We start from the raw sequence: 19164 nt of genomic DNA, 5'->3' as shown, positions 1-19164 counted from the left end.
ACAAATCGCACCCCACTACGATCCAGGGAGGAACGTCATATGACGTCCACGTGGATCTAGAGCGGTCCCACCCAGGCGGGAACTGATTAACAAAACCCACCCGATATTTATTAAAGCTGCAATACAGTCAGTCTCCCGCACTGGTCACCAATGGCGCCACTTGGCCCCGCAGCACCGGGCCCCATTCAAGCTGCGACTTTCCGAATCCCCATCCATAAGATCAGCTTCCAGTTCAAACATTCCAAAACAAAAAAAAAGACAGTTCACCCACCGCGTCGACAACTGCAAAAGTGTTTGAATAACTTTATTAAATTTCCGAAAGTCTGGTGGCTTCTGCCCCGTGACAGAAGAAAAAAAAGAAGTGCAGACTAAACCTGCGTAGAGAACGAAGTTGGCAAGCAAAAAAAAAAAAAAAATACTGCAGTATAACCTGAGTTATAAAATAAAAAAAAATAATAATAATTAAAATACAAAAATTAGGTTATGTACTGAAGTGAGGCACGTTAGATCAGGGCTGACGCAAAGCCGCGAGGAGCCGTTCCCAGAAAGACCTCAAGTAGCAGTAAAAAGGGCCCCGCCTGCTATTTACAGGAGGCGGTCCGGGTATTAATGCTTTAGGGGTGTAGAGGGCAGGAAAGCGTTGAGTGGGGGGGGAGGGGGGAGAGTGAGGGGGAGAGACGGCAGAAGATGGCAAGAGCTCTCCTCGCTCTACGCGGCTTTCTACATCAACACTTGGCTAGCATGACGTTATGTAGTGGAGGCTGACGAACGCTGTGCTTTAATCTTCCACTGGTTCCAATACCATTTCCATTGTATTCTTTTACTCAGTCCCATATAAAAACGGTTTCCAATTCTCAATCCCCAGTGATGGGGGCTGATCTCTGTCCGCCGAAACGCGTCGACTCATTTTATTTTTTTTGGTTAAGTCTTCTATTTGATCTTACACTGGAATAAATTTGTATCTGAACTAATAACTCATGGCTTGGCGTTTAATCTTGGCTATGTAGTGGATCGCACATTGACTGTTCGCCCTTTACAGTCCAGGAGATCTCACGGTTTCTGGGCAGAGGTGGTCAAGAGTTTCTCTTGTGAAAAAGTTTTTTTCATTTGGCGGTAGTAAAAATTTGTTCTTTTTTTTTTTTTTTCAGTGAAGAATAGAAAGAGGAAAGAGAAAAAACCCAGAACCACGTGCGAGGGTGGCGGGAAAATTGCCCCCCCCCCCCACCCTCCCTCCTCGACCTACTGAGGGGGAAGCACCCCACCTGGCTGCTGCTGGTCTTTAGCATTGAATTAAATACTAAGAGTTAGAAAGGAGGAAGGCGGCGGGTTCAGAGCTCTTTGCTCGCTGCGGCCCTTTTTTTTTTCGCGGGCGGTTCCGCCGGCTCCACATCACAGTAGGCAGCAACGTTGTTTGAAGCTCTTCTTGCTTTTACCGCTTTTCTTTCCGTTCTTGTCTTTGTTCTCGGACATTTTCTTCGATCGGACTTCCCTCATGAGGTCAAAGAAAACCTGAAAAATGGGGAAAAGGCCAAGAGGTGGTAAAAGGGTAACATAACATAGTTTCATTTCAAGTGGAGTTTTGACCATACAGATAAAAAGATGCCCCATTCTATGGTTAAACCCTTTTCGGTGAAACGCGTCAACAGGCAAGGCATATCGGATGGACCCCATCTCAAATCTGATACCAATAAAGCTAGTTGCGGTTCAGCAAAAAAAAAAAAAAAAAAAAAAAAACCCTCACAGAGCTCAGCTTATATGTTTGTAGGCCTACAGGGAGGTGTAGGCGGATCTCAGAGAGCCTGCGCACCCAATCCGGTCATTGCATGCGTTTGCAGGGGGCGGGGTCATTCATACACTTTTGGGAAAAAATATAAAGAGTAATCACATACAGGTTCATCTAAAACAAAAAAATATAGGATCATCAAAAAGCGAATTTATTTCAATTCATAAAGTGAAACTCATATTTTATATACAGTATCTCACAAAAGTAAGTACACCCCTCACATTTTTGTAAATCTTTTCATGTGACAACACTGAAGAAATGACACTTGTCTACAATGTAAAGTAGTGAGTGTACAGCTTGTATAACAGTGTAAATTTCCTGTCCCCCTCAAAATAACAACACACAGCCATTAATGTCTAAACTGCTGGCAACAAAAGTCAGTACACCCCCTAAGTGAAAATCTCCAAATTGGGCCCAAAGTGTCAATATTTTGTGTGGTCACCAATATTTTCCAGCACTGCCTTCACCCTCTTGGGCATGGAGGTCACCAGAGCTTCACAGGTTGTCACTGGAGTCCTCTTCCCCCTCCCCCATGATGACATCACAGAGCTGGTGGATGTTGGAGATCTTGCGCTCCTCCACCTTCCGGTTGAGGATGTCCCACAGATGATCAATAGGGTTTAGGTCTGGAGACATGCTTGGCCAGTCCATCACCTTTACCCTCAGCTTCTTTAGCAAGGCAGTGGTGGTCTTGGAGGTGTGTTTGGGGTGGTTATGTTGGAATACTGCCCTGCGGCCCAGTCTCTGAAGGGAGGGGATCATGCTCTGCTTCAGTATGTCACAGTACATGTTGGCATTCATGGTCCCCTCAATGATCTGTAGCCCCCCAGACACCCCATGACACTCCCACCACCATGCCTGACTGTAGACAAGACACACTTGTCTTTGTCCTCCTCACCTGGTTGCCCCCACACACGCTTGTCACCATCTGACACCAAATACGTTCATCTTGGTCTCATCAGACCACAGGACATGGTTCCAGTAATCCATGTCCTAAGTCTGCTTGTCTTCAGCAAACAGTTTTCTGGATTTTTTGTGCATCATCTTTAGCAGAGGCTTCCTTCTGGGACGACAGCCATGCAGACCAATTTGATGCAGTGTGCGGCGTATTGTCTGAGCACTGACAGGCTGACCCCCCACCCCTTCAACCTCTGCAGCAATGCTGGCAGCACTCATACGTCTATTTCCCAAAGACAACCTCTTGTCCGTCGTCATCTGATCTCCCATAGGGGAGAGCGGCGCTCCGACAGGTCCGTCCCTGCGCAGTGCGCAGAGAAGGACCTGTCATCTTTCTGCTCACAGGAGATCGCTCCGGCGATCCCCGCTGAGCAAGAGGATATCCACGGGGTGGATCAGCACTGATCTGCCCTATGTGAAAGAGGCCTTAGTAGTTTTTCCTTTAATTGGGCTCACCTGGCAATCTAATTATTACAGGTGTCTGACATTGTTTTCAGTGATCAAAAGAGCCCTGAGACACAATAGGGCGGCACAGTGGTGTAGTGGTTAGCACTCTCGCCTAGCAGTAAAAAGGGTCGCTGGTTCGAATCCCAACCACGACATCACCTGCCTGGAGTTTGCATGTTCTCCCTGTGTGGGTTTCCTTCCACACTCCAAAGACATGCAGGTAGGTTAAATTGGCTTCTGTCCAAAAAAATTGGCCCTAGTATATGAATGGGGACCTTGGATCGTGGGCTCCTTGAGGGTAGGGACTGATATGAGTGTGCAATGTACAGGGATAGAGACACTCACTCAGGTTGAACTGGATGGACTGGTGTCTTTATTCAACCTTACTAACCATGTAACTATGTAACAATGCCATCCATTAGTTAAACTGAAAAAACAAAATATCTTTGTGACACTGATATAGAATTTGCACAATAATTCGACCCGCAAAATGAAAAAAAATAAAAAAAAATTTTTGTTTAAAAATGAAAGCGAATACTAACAAAATGTGTCAGCAGTGCACATGTCTACTTGACACGAGGAATGTGGCAGTTGTAGCCCATGTCCTGGATACCTCAGGGTGTGGTGGCTCTTGAAACCCTTATAAATCTCCCCCCCCCCCCCCCCCCATATTCTTGAATAGCATTTTCTTCACAATCCTCTCAAGGCTGCGGTTATCCCAGTTGCTTGTGCACCTTTTTATTTTTTTCGATCACACTTTTTCCTTCCACTCAACTTCCCATTAATATGCTTGGCTACAGCACTCTGTGAACAGCCATCTTCTTTAGCAATGATACTTTGTGACTTCCCCCTCCTTGTGGAGGGTGTTAATGACTGTCTTCCGTACAACTGTCAAGTCAGCAGTCTCCCCCCCCCCCCCCCCCCCCCCCGTGATTGTGTAACCTACTGAGCCAGACCGAGGGACCATTTAAAGCAGGGGGTAGGCAACCTGCAGCCCTCCAGCTGTTTGCAGAACTACAAGTCCAATGAAGCATTAAAAGGCTAACTGGTACAAGCATGACTCCCAAAAAGACAGAGGCATGATGGGACTTGTAGTTTCACAACATCTGGGAGGGCCACAGGTTGAGCACCCAGGATTTAGAAAAAAGGCTCAGGAAACCTTTACAGGTGCTTTGAGTTAATTAGCTGATTAGAGTGCGACACGGCGAGTCTACAGTATTCAACTTTTCCACAATATTCAAATATTCTGACATACTGAATTTTGGGTTGTCACTCGTAAGTCCTAATCAAAAGTGAAAGAAAGAAATGCTTGGAATATATCACTCTATGTATTATGAAGCTATATAAAGTATACGCGTTTCGCTTTTCAAATCTAATTACTGAAATAAACGTTTTGATGATAGTCTATAAAAATAAATAAATTGAGATGTACCTGTATATTAGAGCCGCTTTAATTACAAAAATATTTAAGATGCAGTTCAGTCAGTCTTGTGCTTCAAGAGCCGGTTGCAAGATAATGCCGGCAGTAGGCAGATATCATTTAGTCTATTGGGGCCCCATTCACACCTTGTCAAGGAGAGCAGCAAAATTAACCACTTAAGAGCCTCTGAGATTGTTTAAGTTAAACTTTTTTTGTTTTTTTTGCTCGAAAATTACTTAGGAAAAAACAATTATAATGTTTGGGGGTTCTAACACCCTAGAGAATAAAATGGCGGTCGTTGCAATACTTTCTGTTACACCATATTTGCGTAGCGGTCTTACAAGAGTATTGGAAAAAATAAAATTTACTTGACTTCGCTGGCTCCTGTGTCAGGTAAGTGACACATAATGGACTACGATGCGATGCATCGTAGTCCATTATGCTTTACCTTTGCAGGGAATGAAAGAGGAAGTAAACTCATCAGGGTTTACTTCCTCTTTAACAGTGATAAACACTATTACAAAACGGTGAAAAGTAAGGGCGCTACATTTTTGGGGTCGGTGGACCGCCCTTGGTGGCGACACCTTGCACCCGGTGCCTGCCGGGATACGGATAAGCAGCCTTGCTCTTCCCCCTTTATCTACACAAATTTTATAGAATATGCCATAGTAATAGTTTTTTTATTTTATTTATTTTTTATTGTATATGCCTTTGGGCATCTACATTGTTCTTTGATCACCTGTTAATTAAAATTACAGATACCCTCCTGACGAAGCAGCTACAGTCCGCAAAACTAGTTGAGACGTTATCCATGATCAATTGTCCCACTGTGATCCTCCCCATCTGGGGTTAATTATTTTGGTGATATAATATATTTTCACCAAAATTAACCCCAGATGGGGAGGATCACAGTGGGACAATTGATCATGGATAACATCTCTACTAGTTTCACGGACTGTAGCTGCTTCGTCAGGAGGGTATCTGTAATTTAATTAACAGATGATCATAAACATTTAAAAAAAAAAAAACAAACACACGACTACTACGGCATATTCTACAAAATTTGGCTGCCGTGGTATATTAATATATATATTATATATATATATATATATATATATATATATATATATATATCTATATATATCTATCTATATCTATATATCTGCCACGCGTTAACTTGTAACTGATCATTTTCTCTGTATCAATAAAACTTTTGCATTATTTTTATATTTGCTATACATTTGAATTTTATTGCCTTCTTGTACCACGATAGTCCAATTGCCCCCATGTTCTCGTAGAAGCCCGGTTGGGGACCAGGCTCCCCATCCCTTTATCTCTAGATTCCTGGGTGATGGTACAAGCCTCTAAATATTTTTAGCTTTAGCAATTGATTACTGCGGCCACACACTTATTTCTTTATACAGTTTTTGGTTTAAAAAGGCTAAGGTTAAAAAAGCTTTAAAAGGCTTGTACCCCATCTGGAGCAACTGGCTCTCAGCAACAGCTCAGATGCCCACCGACAATTGGGAACCAACCCAGGAAGCTCTTGGTCATGTGATCACATGCATGTTGAAAGCTTCATTGGAAAAAATAAAAAAATTAATAAAAATGTGGCAGTCTATTAGGGGTACGAGATGTGGTAAAGCCCATTTTGAGCTGATGGTCAGCAACAGATCCCACCAAGCACATTCTCCAAAATATATACCATAAAGATGGGATAATACCATAGATTATTTATTATAAAATTGTATTTATTTATTATTATTTTAATGCATTTAAAATCTTTTACTCATCCCATTATGGAGGTCAAAATAGTATGTTTCAACCTAAGAAAAATAAAAATAAAATAAAAATAAAAGGGTGTGGTTTGCAAACCCCAGCTTTGCTTTAAATTGGGGCTCTGACAGGTCCTCATTTTCCACAATGCAATCATGTTCCCACCTTTCCGAATGACCCTCCCCAGACACATGGGTGGACACCTACCATTCCAGGACCCCGACCACTCCGCAAGTAGAGAGCGCTGTCTACACACTCGCCATTCCTAAATATGGGATTCCCAACCCCCCCCGTCACATGACTGGACAGCTTCTACCATTCCAGCACCCCGACCACCACACTGGAGGTAATTGTTAACTCCGCCCACAAACACTTACCTTGTCTACATTGGCTCTTGTTTTGGCTGAAGTCTCCACATACTGAACGCCCCATTCCTCAGACTTGCCGCGGGCCTCATCCACAGGGACTTGTCTCCTGTCCTCCAGATCCGATTTGTTCCCTACAATGAGCAAAGGGATCTTATCTTCCTCCGCCTTCACACGCAGGATCTGCTCTCTGTACGAGGATACAAAAAAAAAAAAAAGATACTTAAAAGGTTATGAGAATAGAGCTGCGCGAGTCTGGGGAAAAAATTCGAAGAATCACGGTTCTCGCAGTGTAACATCTTTCAGAGTATACAAAAAAAATTCAAATAAAATTGCGCTAACTTTACTGTTGAGGTTTTATTTTATTTTTTTCCAAAAAAATTGCAGTCAAAAGAACGCTGAGCAAATACAGTGTGACATAAAATATTGCAACCACAATTATATAGATATAAAATTCTAAATTAATGGTGGTCGTTGCAATATTTTATGTCACATTGTATTTGCACAGCGTTCTTTCGAATGCAATTTTTTTTGAAAAAAAATTAAAAAAATAAAACTAAAAAACTGTAAAGTTTGCCCAATTTATTGAATTTTTTTTGTATAAATCTGAAAGATTTTTTTTTTTTTGGCTTAGAAAAAAAACACCTGATTATATATCTATATACACATATATAATATCTATATCTATACTATATCTATATATATCTATACATCTATATACACACACACACACACACACATATATATATATACACATTATATTATATATTACACACACTTTTTTTTTATTAGAGAATAAATTTTATACATATACACACACACACACACACACACACACATTTCTATCTTTTGTAATGTTATAAATTGTATACAATTTTTACTCTTCACGTGGTATCGGCGAATAATTGCACCTTGTTGGTCTTCTTTGTCCTCATACTTTTCTTATACGAACGTTTAGAAAACTTTGATCACCTATTTATTTGGTTACAGATGTATGAAAAGGGGATGTGTGTATCTAAATATATATATATATAAATAAAACACACCCCCCTTTTCATACATCTGTAACCAAATTCACCAATAATATGTAAAAAAATAAAACCAATAATAATAAAACCGAGGTGTCCATCTCTTAAGACAGCAGTTCGGTAAACGATAATGGTGGTCTCTGCGGCGGAATTGCCACGAGATCACTTATCGGTGGCGGGAGAGTTTCCACCCCCCCACCCCCTCCCGGCGCTCTTCCGCTCCCTCCGCCGCTTACCGGAGCGGTCGGGTCCTGTCACTTCCTTGGTATGGAGACGAGTGACGGGAAGACGGCCCCCACCCGTCTCTATACCACTGCAGGGCGGAAGTGATGTTATGACGTACGTCTTAAAAAGGCAAATTTTTTCAATCTCATTTTTCAAATGACAATTTTATTTTATTTTTTTATTGCATTTAAGTCCAAATGAGAGATTTGAGGTCTTTTTGACCCCCCAGATCTCATATTTAAGAGGACCTGTCATGCTTTTTTTTATTACAAGTGATGTTTACATTCCTTGTAATAGGAATAAAAGTGACCCAAATTATATATTTTTTTAAATGTAAAAATAAAACAAACAAGAAAAAAAATGTTTTTCTTTTAAAGCGCCCCGTCCCGACGAGCTCGCGCGCAGAAGCAAACGCATACAAGAGCAGCGTCCGCATATGAAAACGGTGGTCAAACCACACATGTGAGGTATCACCACGATCGGCAGAGCGAGAGCAATAATTCTAGCCCTAGACCTCCTCTGTAACTCAAAACATACAACCTGTAGAATTTATTAATCATCACCTATGGAGATTTCTAAGGGTAAAAGTTTGTCGCCATTCCACGAGCGGGCGCGATTTTGAAGCGTGACATGTTTGGCATCAATTTACTCGGTGTAACATTATCTTTCACAATGTTAAAAAAAAAAAAAAATTGGGCTAATTTTACAGATGTCTTATTTTATTTTTTATTTAAAAAAAGTGATTTTTTTCCCCAAAAGTGCGCTTGCAAGACCGTTGCACGAATACGGTGTGACAAAAAGTATTGCAATGACCGCCATTTTATTCTCTAGACCAGTGATGGCGAACCTTGGCACCCCAGATGTTTTGGAACTACATTTCCCATGATGCCCTGGCACTCTGCAGTGTAGTGGAGCATCATGGGAAATGTAGTTCCAAAACATCCGGGGTGCCAAGGTTCGCCATCACTGGTCTAGAGTGTTAGAAAAAAAAAAAAAAGTATAATGTTCTAAGTAATTTCCTAGCAAAAAAAATGTGTTTTTAACTTGTGAACACCGAGTCTGAAAAAGAGGCCCGGTCCTTAAGTAGTTAATGGGTAAACATTTCTATCTTTGTAAGGTTTTTAAAATTGTATATATTATTTTTGATGATCGATACATTTCCAGACTCTCCATGTAGTATCAGCGAATAATTGCACCTTGTTGTCTTTGTCTGGATATTACTTCTCTTGTTAAACATTTAGAAAAACTTCTGATCTCCTGTTATTTCATGAATTGGTTCCAGATGTATGAAAATGATGCTTGTGTGTATGGATGTGTTCTGATCTGAAGAAGAGCGTTTTCACCATATACCAAAACCCTTAACAGAACTCTATGTTACATTTTGTAAAAGATTGTAAAAAAATTATATATATATATATATATATATATATATATATATATATATATACACACACACACACACACACACACACACACACACACACACACACACACAAGATTCATAAAACTTCCTCTAAGGCCACTTTCACATGGGGTGGAGCCGCTGGACGGACTCCGTTTGCACAGTCGGGGGGAGATCGCTCCCCATTGATCCCCGCTGAGCAGGCGGATGACAGGTCCTGCTCCGCTCACCGTGCCGAGACGAAACCTGTCGGGGTCCCACTCTCCTCTATGGGGAGATCAGATGAAAAACACCTGTCCGTTTTCATCCAATCCCATCCGACCCGAGTTTTCAGTGGATCTCGTCGGATCAAATGCCAGGCGGATGTCAGCAGACACATATCCCCCTTACCATAGAGGTCAATGGGCGGCCTGATAAGGTCCGCCTGAAAAAAAAACGAACAGGCGGAACCCAATCGGCCCGACTGCATCAAAAAAGGGGCCCAAGACTCGTATTTTTTTTCTAATATTCAACATAAAGTGGTTGTAAACCCTTTACAACCACTTTAATCTACAGGTAGGCCTAGATTAAGGCTCACCTGTAGGTGCAAGAAATATCTCCCAGACTTACAAAGGTTTAGGAGATATTTGCAGAAATATCCGCAGAGATGTTGTAGACATTGGGCACAGGCGCACTGAGCGTGCCGCTTCTGACAGGCGGCACCAGCGCGCATGCGTGGGAGTGACATCATCGCGCCTCTGGCCAGTCACGGTGCCGCGATACTCGGAAATTGCTCCGGGATAGATGGCGGCGTCGGAGGAGGCGAACGAGGGTCGCTTCGGGGGCTTCGATCTCAGGTAAGTTATTCATAATGAGCTAGCTAATTATGCCTTTGCCTTGCAGGGCGTATTTTTTTTTTCTTTTTCTTTTTTTTCCTGCCAAGGCTTTACTTTCTCTTTAAAAATGTTTTTTTTTTTTTCTTCTCAGAATAATTATATATAAGAATTGTAAAATGTATTGCAATAATTATTTTTATCTAAAATGTAGCCACAATTTAAGAGTCAAAAAGGTCACTCCTCCATTCGTTGCATTCCTTTCAATGAATAAAAGTGCTCTCTGATTGGTTAAAGCGGAGGTCCACCCTAAAGTGGACCTTCCGCTCATTGGAATCCTCCCCCCCTCCGGCGCCACAATCGGCACCTTTCAGGGGGGAGGGGGGTGCAGGTACCTGTACAGTACAGGTATCTGCACCCACTTCCGGGATAGCTCTCTGCGGAAAGGGGCGTAAATCTACGCCCCTTTCCGAAAGTCCCCCGCTGCCTGCTGGGAAACACACGGATCCCAGAGGCAGCGGGTCCATCCTTATTGCGCAGCGCGACTCGCGCATGCGCAATAGGGAACCGGGAAATGAAGCCGAAAGGCTCCACTTCCTGATTCCCATACCCAAGATGGCGGCGGCAGCACCCGAGAGACGATCGAGAGATCGGCTTCGGGTGCCGACATCGCGGGCGCGCTGGGCGGGTGAGTGTCCTTATTTTAAAAGTCAGCAGCTGCTGTATTTGTAGCTGCTGGCTTTTAAAAAAAAAAAAAAAAAAACGGCGGACTCCCGCTTTAAGTTGAAGGAGGAAGATGAAGGTCACGATTTACCTTCCTCAATTCAGAGAACACTTTGTAATCCTTTTCAATGAACACAAAAGTATTGTCTGATTGGTCGGGGGCAGATGAAAATCACCATCTACCCTCCTCCATGCAGAGAACACCTTATATTCATTGGGAATTACCAAAATAAAAAAAATATATATATCTTTCCTTCATTGTTGGGAGCATTATATGGTATATAATTATATAATATATAATTATACATTATATATATATATATATAGTGGCTGATTATACATACATATATTTATATTACACACACAATTTATAATTTATAATATATATATATATATATTTTATACACATACATTATACACTATATATATATATATATATATATATATATATATATATATATATATATATATATATATATATATATATATATATATATATATATATATATATATATATATATATATACACACACACACACACATATATATATATATATTTTATACACATACATTATACACTATATATATATATATATATATATATATATATATATATATATATATATATATATATATATATATATATATATATATTTTATACACATACATTATACACACATACATTACATACATACACACACACACACTAAATATATTGTGTGTGTAATTATATATATTATGTGTGTATGTGTGTAACATAAATATATGTATAAATCAGCCACTATTTTTTTTTCACTTTTTAACTAGCTATATTTTGTATTAATTTACATTTTATATAACCTCTAAAAAAAGATATTTTTTTTATTTTGGTCATAGAATATATATATATATACACACACACACACACACACACACACACACATACATACATACACACATATATATATATATATATATATATATATATATATATATATATATATATATATATATATATATACACATACATACATACATACATACATACATACACACACACTCAAAACCAGTATGAAATGATATTATCCCATATACATCTGTCAACAGTATCAACTGGAGGACAGCATGAGCCAAAGTTTTTGGAAGCTGGGTTTTTGATTCTTCATCAGGGGTAGGATTGTGAATTTCACTGGTATAAGCAACCATTCTTATGGAATTAAACAGATTTATTTGGTGCGCTTTGTTGTAAATAGCTGTGATTGGCCCGGTCTGTACCAAGTGATGACTGTGACCGATCACAGCTAGCAACACAACTGTACATAATGGATGGCATTGAAATGGAGCCATCCATTGTTTACAATTGTCATGTGATCTTCTGTGATTGGTCACAGCGATCACATGGTACCGGCAGAGGGCCAGTACAGTGATCAGTCAAATCGGTGAACACAGCCGGTGACAGATCACGCCACAGCGCGGCCCCCACAAGAGGCACATTCCTGAGATGACTACAGCCAAATGACCTATGGTCAAATGGCTGCCAGACAGGAACTGGTTAATAAGGACTGACTTTGATCAGTCCCCACAGCTTACCAGGTCCTACCAACATGGACCAAAACACTAAAATATCATTTATGGGTGGGCCTGAACCTTGAAAAAAAACACATCCAACCGACCTGAACTCGGCCGTTGCTGTGAAGGACTCGTGCTCAGTAATGGAGAAGACCAGCAGGAAGCCCTCGCCACTGCGGAAGTAGTTGTCTCGAATGGCGGCGTAGTCCTCCTGACCCGCCGTGTCCAGGATGTCGATCTGAACCTCCTCGCCGTCCAGCACCACTTTCTTCCTGTAGCTGTCAGCCTTGGTGGGCTCATAATCTTCTACAAACTGCGAAGAGAGAGGCAGACATGAGTCTAAAGTGCATTTCTATATAAAAAATATACAGAATGTAGGTTTTGTGTGGATATTTCACTACGATTTACAGCACCTCACCCCGTTATTTTGGTATCCAAGAATCAAGAAATTCTGTGCGATTATAACGGTGCAGATATTTTATTTGCTAATTTTGGTTTGAATTCATTGAATTTATTTTCAAAATTTTAAAACAATGTCAGCATTAAGAACATTTTTTTTTTAACCTATAGAAATATTGGTCATTAATCTGCTTGAAGCGGTATAGATGAAAGTCCCAACATGTTTCGCCTTCTAATTAGGCTTCCTCAGTGGTTACTATCCGATGTAAGGTTATCCACAAATAAGTATCATAGCATATTTGTACACAATTTTTACATATAGATAATATTTAATAGATTTTTTTTTCTTACATTATTTATACACGTGTGCTAAATGTATGCATATAGCACTAAAAAACAAAAACTAAAACCAATAAATCCAACTCTAATAAAAAAGCTCAAATACCACATATATTGAAGGGTCTACAATCCCAAAAAGAAGGGGAATAGTGAAGAAAAATACTAAATGACGTGAAAAATATGAGGAAATAAATAATATTATGAAAAATTATATAATATTATAAAAAAAATATTTATATATATATATTTATATTTTATTTATTTATTTATTTATTTATTTATTTATTTATTTATTTATTTATTTATATATATATATATATATATATATATGTGAATAAGTAAAAAAAAAATTTTTTTTTAACACAGTATCAAATCACATATGGGGACCTTGACCGGAGTCCACCAGTACTAATAATTAAAAACAAGAAAAAATAATTATTTTTGATATCACAGTGTGTATATATCCCTCGTGTAAAAAACCCATAAAAAATTGAAAAATACAAAAGAAAAAAACATTGATCATCTTGTTACAATGGTACCTGAAAAGTTGGGGAGATATATTAGGCAGGAAGTGAAAATATTGTCTCTTAAAAGCGGCGGTCCAGCCAAAAAAAAATAAAAAATTCAGTAACTACAAACACTGTAGGTAGCTGCTGACTTTTTAATAAGGGCACTTACTGGTCCATTGAGCCCGCAATGTCGGCCCCCCGAGGGGGCCGATCCATCCATGGGGTCGGGTGCCAGCCTAAGGGAAACAGGCAGTGGAGCCTTGCGGCTTCACTGCCCGTTTCCCGCTGCGCATGCGCGGCCCTTTGTGAATGGCCCTGTGATTCTCTGGGACACACACACACGTCCCAGAAGACAACGGGGCAGCTCGCCGAAGAGGAGGAGGAAGTGAAGGAGCAGCGCCGCAGAATAGGAAGAGGCAGGTTAGGAAGACTGCCTAGCAACAGGCATTTCTGGTAAGTAAAAAAAAAAAAAAAAAAAAAAAAAAAATGGAATTACGTACAGTAATGTCCTTTTCCAGGAGTCTTTCAGGACAGCCACCTTTGAGAGACACTGGCTCCTCCCCTCTTAGGAAACACCGCCTTCATTTTCATGATTTAAGCCTCCTCCTCCCTTCGTTCCTCAGTTCTTCCAGAGTACCTCCGGCCAACTGGGGAGACACAAGAACACGTCAAATAAACAAACTTTTAAGTCTTACCTGACGGCCTCATGTAATGAGTTCCCGATGATCTGCAAAAAAACTTGGGTGGGAACCGGTGCTGTCCTGAAAGACTCCTGGAAAAGGACATTACCGTACGTAATTCCATTTTTCCCCAATCGTCTTTCAGGACAGCCACCTTTGAGAGGATAAGCGAGTACCCTGTCTTAGGGTGGGACCTACTGCTTGCAGCACCTTGTGACCAAAGGGCTTGGTCTTTGGCTGAGAGAAGATCCAATCTATAGCGCTTCACGAACGTAGAAAACTTGAACCACGTTGCGGCTCTACAGATCTGTTCAGGAGACACACCAGCCCACATTGTCTGCGGAGTTGCCGCTGTCCTGGCTGAGTGTGCTTTAATTCTAACTGGAGGCTTTAATACCCCAACCATGCAAGTCTGCCCAATGGCTGACCTTAACCATCTGGTTAGCGTACGTCTAAAGGCTTTGGAACCCTTCCTAGCCCCTGGAAGTAACACTAAAAGTAAATCAGACTTCCTGAACTGGCTTTGTGTAACCAAAATAATGAAGGACACATCTTCTAACGTCCAATAAGATGTGTTCCTGTTCGCTCACTGGTTTTGAACGAAAAATAGGCAGCATAATCTCTCGGACTCTCTGAGGATTAGAGACTACCATTAGGTAAAAAGGCCAGAATGGTCTTAAAAACTGAATGGTCTGGAAAGGGAGTGCCTTAACAGAAAGGGTTTCGAGTTTACTCACTTTCCTTGCCGTAGTGATCACCACAAAAAACAGTTTTGAGAGTGATCAACCATAACCAGCCAGATTCCAATTGCTGAAAAAGGTTCCTTTGTGAGAACCTGTAAAACTAATGAGTGACCCCGACTGGGAAGGGGACGACCAAAGGCTTGGTCTTTGCCTACTTAAGGCTCTAAGAACCTTACTATACCAAGGTCTGATGTTAGATGCCCTTCCAGGAATACGCTAAAAGCGAAAACCTGACTCTTCAATGTTTATGGGGCTAAACCTTTATCTGCCCCTGACTGCAGGAACTCTAGAACGGCTACGAGGCTGTGCACATTGAAGGAGTTCTCTGAGCATCAGCTGTTGAACTGTCTCCATACCTTCAAGAAAATGGTCTGAGCTTCTATTTACCTGCAATTCAGAAGAGTGGCTATTAAACAGTCTGAGACCTCTTTGCCCTTCAGCAATTCCTTCTCAGTAGCCAAGCTGCAAGAATCCACCTGGGGACCGCAGACTGGACCCTGGGAAAAGGGACACTCCTAGACCGGGAAAACCCGGGGGGGGGGTTCAACTGACAGGCCCTTCAGAATGGAGAACCACGGCCTCCTGGGCCCAAGAGGTGTGATTAGAAAATAGGTAGTAATCTCCACCTGAAAACTTCCCTGACCCTGCAGGAATCAGAACGGGAGGGGAGAAAGCATAGCACTTAGAGAAACCCTAACTCTGTGCTTTAGTGTGTCTGCTCCCGACCTCCCATCTCCCCTGTTCATGGAACAGGAGATGGCTTCCTTTGCGTTTTCCCTTGAGAAAAAGAGAGGTCTATCCAAGGAATCCCCCAACTCTGGGTGATCCATTCGAAGAACCTCCTGCTTGAGAACCTGGTTGCTCTGAGGAAATCTAATATCAGGATTTGCTCTCCTTCAAAACAGATCACTGAAAGGACAGGATTTTAATATTCGGCCCATCTGAGGATGGCCTTCGCTAGGACCCATAAGGATCCGCTCCAGGAGTCCCCGTCCTGTCGACGTAAGCCACTGCCAAGGGACTGTTTCCATGACTCTTACATGAAGTCTCCAGAGAACTCTGAAAGGTCCTGAGAACCAGATCTACTGTTCTCAACTCCCTCCAATTTGAGGATCTCTTAGATTCCTTCCTCTCCCAGGTACCCTGTACCAAACAGGAGTCTAGGTGTGTCCCCAACCTAAGCCGTTCGTATCGGTTGTAACCACCCTGGATACTGGGAAACTCCATTCTAGGTCTTGTAACAAACGTGCTCCCTTTCCCAAAGGGACCTCTTTACCTGAGTTGGAACCGAAACCAAAGAGTCCCAAGACCCCTGACTGTGGTCCCAAACCTTCAAGATGAATAGTTTGCAGAGGACGGTAACATGACCCCGTCCACTGAACTGCTAGGAGCGTGGCTGTCAGTAAACTCAACCTGCCTAACTGAGTTTTTGACGGTTGCCCTGGAGAAACAACAGTGCTCTGTCTATCTTCTGGATCTTCTCCAAGGAGGGAAGACCTTTTGTTCTGTTGAGCCCAGCACCTACCCCAGGAAGGTGACCCCCTGGTAAGGAATTTAAGTTGGGTTTCTCTAGGTTCAGAGGCCAACCCAGGCTCACTAACAGGTCTTTTGTTACCTGTGGATCCCAAATCGACTGCGCCAGAGAAGGTACAAACCGGAGAAGATCGTCAAGACACACGATCACCGAGACTCCCCTGAGACGTAGGAATGCCAGAACTTCTACCATCACTTTGGTGAAGATAGGAGGAGGAAAGGGATAGCCCAAAAGGGAAGTGCTTTGAACTGAAGGTGTAGCACCCCTACAGAAGTTATCACTGCCAGCCTAAGGAAACGCTGGTGGTTCTCTGCAATGGGAATATGCAGGTATGCATCCTTACTATCCATGCCCTGAAACAGTTTTGGTGGAAGAGGTGCTCTCACCCAGTGACCAAAACCAACGAAAGCCATCTGTAGGTGACTAAGACACACAGACGTTTCAGGTTCAGGATGAGCCTGAACTTTTTTCCCAAAGGCTTGTGAACCACAAAAATGTGAGAATAGGAGCCCTTCCTATATATCCTGCTGGGACCTGTATTACCACTTCCTGTTCCTCTAACTCCTGAAGAGGGAAGAAGGACACATATTGGCAGCTCAGTGACAAGGAGTCTCAAACAGGGGGGAGTTCTGAAAACTCCAAACTGTAACCCCTTCTGATGATCCTCATCACAAACTAATTGGAGGTGCTCATCTCCCACTGGGGGAGGAAGGCCCTCTTTTTTTTTTTTTTTTTTTATATTTCCTCTTAAGGGAAACGGCCTTTTACTTATCAGCCGTGCGATTTCGCACTGCTTCAAGACCTGGCAAAAACAGCAGGTTTCCTGTAAAAAAGGATTACACAGAGCTTTTGCCTTGGACGCCTTGACCCCCTGCCATGTCTTCAGCCTTAAGGCCCTCCAGGCTGAGTTGGTCAGAGCCGAAGATCTTGCATACATTCGCCTGGATTGAATCGAAGCAGCGTATGCCAACTCCTTAAGCAGCATGGGAAAGGAGGATAGAAAGTCTCCTCTGCCGTCATTGCTTCATGCATTAATCTGGCTAAGCCGACACTTCATATTATGAGCCACCACTGTGGCCGCTATGGCAGGCTTAGATATTTTCTTAAGAGAAAAAGCCCATGCATCCTTCAGAAGTGAGTCCATCATTTCAAGCATAGGGTCTGAAAGTATTCCTATGTCCCCGAGGACAGGTCAGTATGCCTGGACATCTGAAGAAAGGTAGTCTCTAACCTGGGAGATTCTATTCCAGACAAGAGCTTCCTCTTCCGCCCAAGAAAAAACCTTTGCTTTAATGCACCAGAAAAGAAAGGTTTTCCTTCGGGACCCCGCCATTCCTGATGGCATCGATCAAGCGATCATGAACCGGGAACACCCGCTTCCCCCAGGTCCTAGTACATCTGATCGTGGGGTGACAATGCCTTCTTCCTAAAGTGGTATGAATAGCTCTCAAGAGCTTATCCACTTCATCCAGGGGGAAGTTTATATCGAGGGGTTCTTTTGGGTTCCCAACCCAAGCCCTCACCTTTATCAGATTCCCTTGGGAGTCTGAGACGGCACTGTCAACTTCTTCCTCAACTTCCTCTCTGGAACCCTCTAGACTCTCCCTTAACCTGCAGGAGGAACATCCATCGGGTTAGGTGGAACACTCTGATGTGCTGGTGAAAGAGTGCTCTGGAGCTGAGGCTACTGGAACCTTCACAGGAGCTGCCAGATATGCACCGTGTTCTGCTGCCTGTTTCCTGATGGCGCTCAAACAGGGACCTGAACCCTCTGAGGCCACTGGAACCTTAGGTTAAAGGTCTGACTGAGCTATCCGGTGCTTCAATACACTATTTACCAAGTGCCTTTGAACCAGGGATTCCCCCAAAGAGGCTCTATATGAAGGACGCTCCCTCCTAGAACCAAGGGGAGACTTGCTCATGTCCTTCAGAGACCTAGAGATAAAAGAGCAGCATAAAATCCTAAAAAAAAAGAAACACCAGCACTACTTAAGAGGACCACCGGGAGTGCCCTCCCCTAGGATCAATCTCCATCTGGATCCCAGACGCACTGCCCTTCCCCCCGACCACCTAGGGGGAAAAAACACCAGTGGAGCTACTGGTTGTAAGGTAAGGGAACCCCTCGCCAGGGCTTTTACCTTTGAGTGGCTGGTGCCGTTACTCCTGGAGCTCCTGAAGCCACTGCTTTGGACATTCTCCCGTTGAGGAAGCGTGGTACGAACGTGCCTCCGACAGCTACCTGTGCAACTGTAGAAAGAGAGGCTGCACCAGCCGAACGCTAGGTTCCCCTCCACGTGCCGCGTCCGGAACCGGAAGACGCGGATCCAACGAAGAGGTCCGCCCCCACCGGAATTGACGTCGCCCGCCAACCGGTCCGGCCTCTGGCTTCCAGCTGACTGGATACACAGGGGGGCCTTGGACGTCCTCGTTGCAGCGCCCCACTGGGCGAAACGCAGGGATGAACCTCCCCAAAA

The 19164-nt window shown here is 42.6% G+C and overlaps 1 protein-coding gene across 5 annotated transcripts in view; it reads right to left on the bottom strand.

Annotated features, from left to right (window-relative positions):
- Nucleotides 1–287: 287 nt before the first annotated feature.
- RALB (RAS like proto-oncogene B) overlaps nucleotides 288–19164 on the bottom strand; it is a 58597-nt gene continuing 39720 nt past the window's right edge. For all 5 annotated transcript variants that reach the window (XM_077449682.1, XM_077449683.1, XM_077449686.1 and 2 more), the window contains exons 3-5: nucleotides 12591–12799; nucleotides 6761–6938; nucleotides 288–1509 (exon numbers count right to left, since the gene is read on the bottom strand). In XM_077449682.1, the coding sequence (XP_077305808.1) occupies nucleotides 1390–1509; nucleotides 6761–6938; nucleotides 12591–12799 (507 nt within the window). In that variant the 3' untranslated portion in view covers nucleotides 288–1389. The remainder of the gene's footprint in view (nucleotides 1510–6760; nucleotides 6939–12590; nucleotides 12800–19164) is intronic.

Source organism: Lithobates pipiens, unplaced genomic scaffold (assembly GCF_037356315.1).
Source record: "Lithobates pipiens isolate NorthernLeopardFrog02 unplaced genomic scaffold, aLitPip1_a1.2 Scaffold_22, whole genome shotgun sequence".
Classification (NCBI taxonomy): Eukaryota; Metazoa; Chordata; class Amphibia; order Anura; family Ranidae; genus Lithobates; species Lithobates pipiens.
Note: the sequence above shows the minus strand (reverse complement) of the source record. Positions and strands in the feature narration are given on the sequence as shown.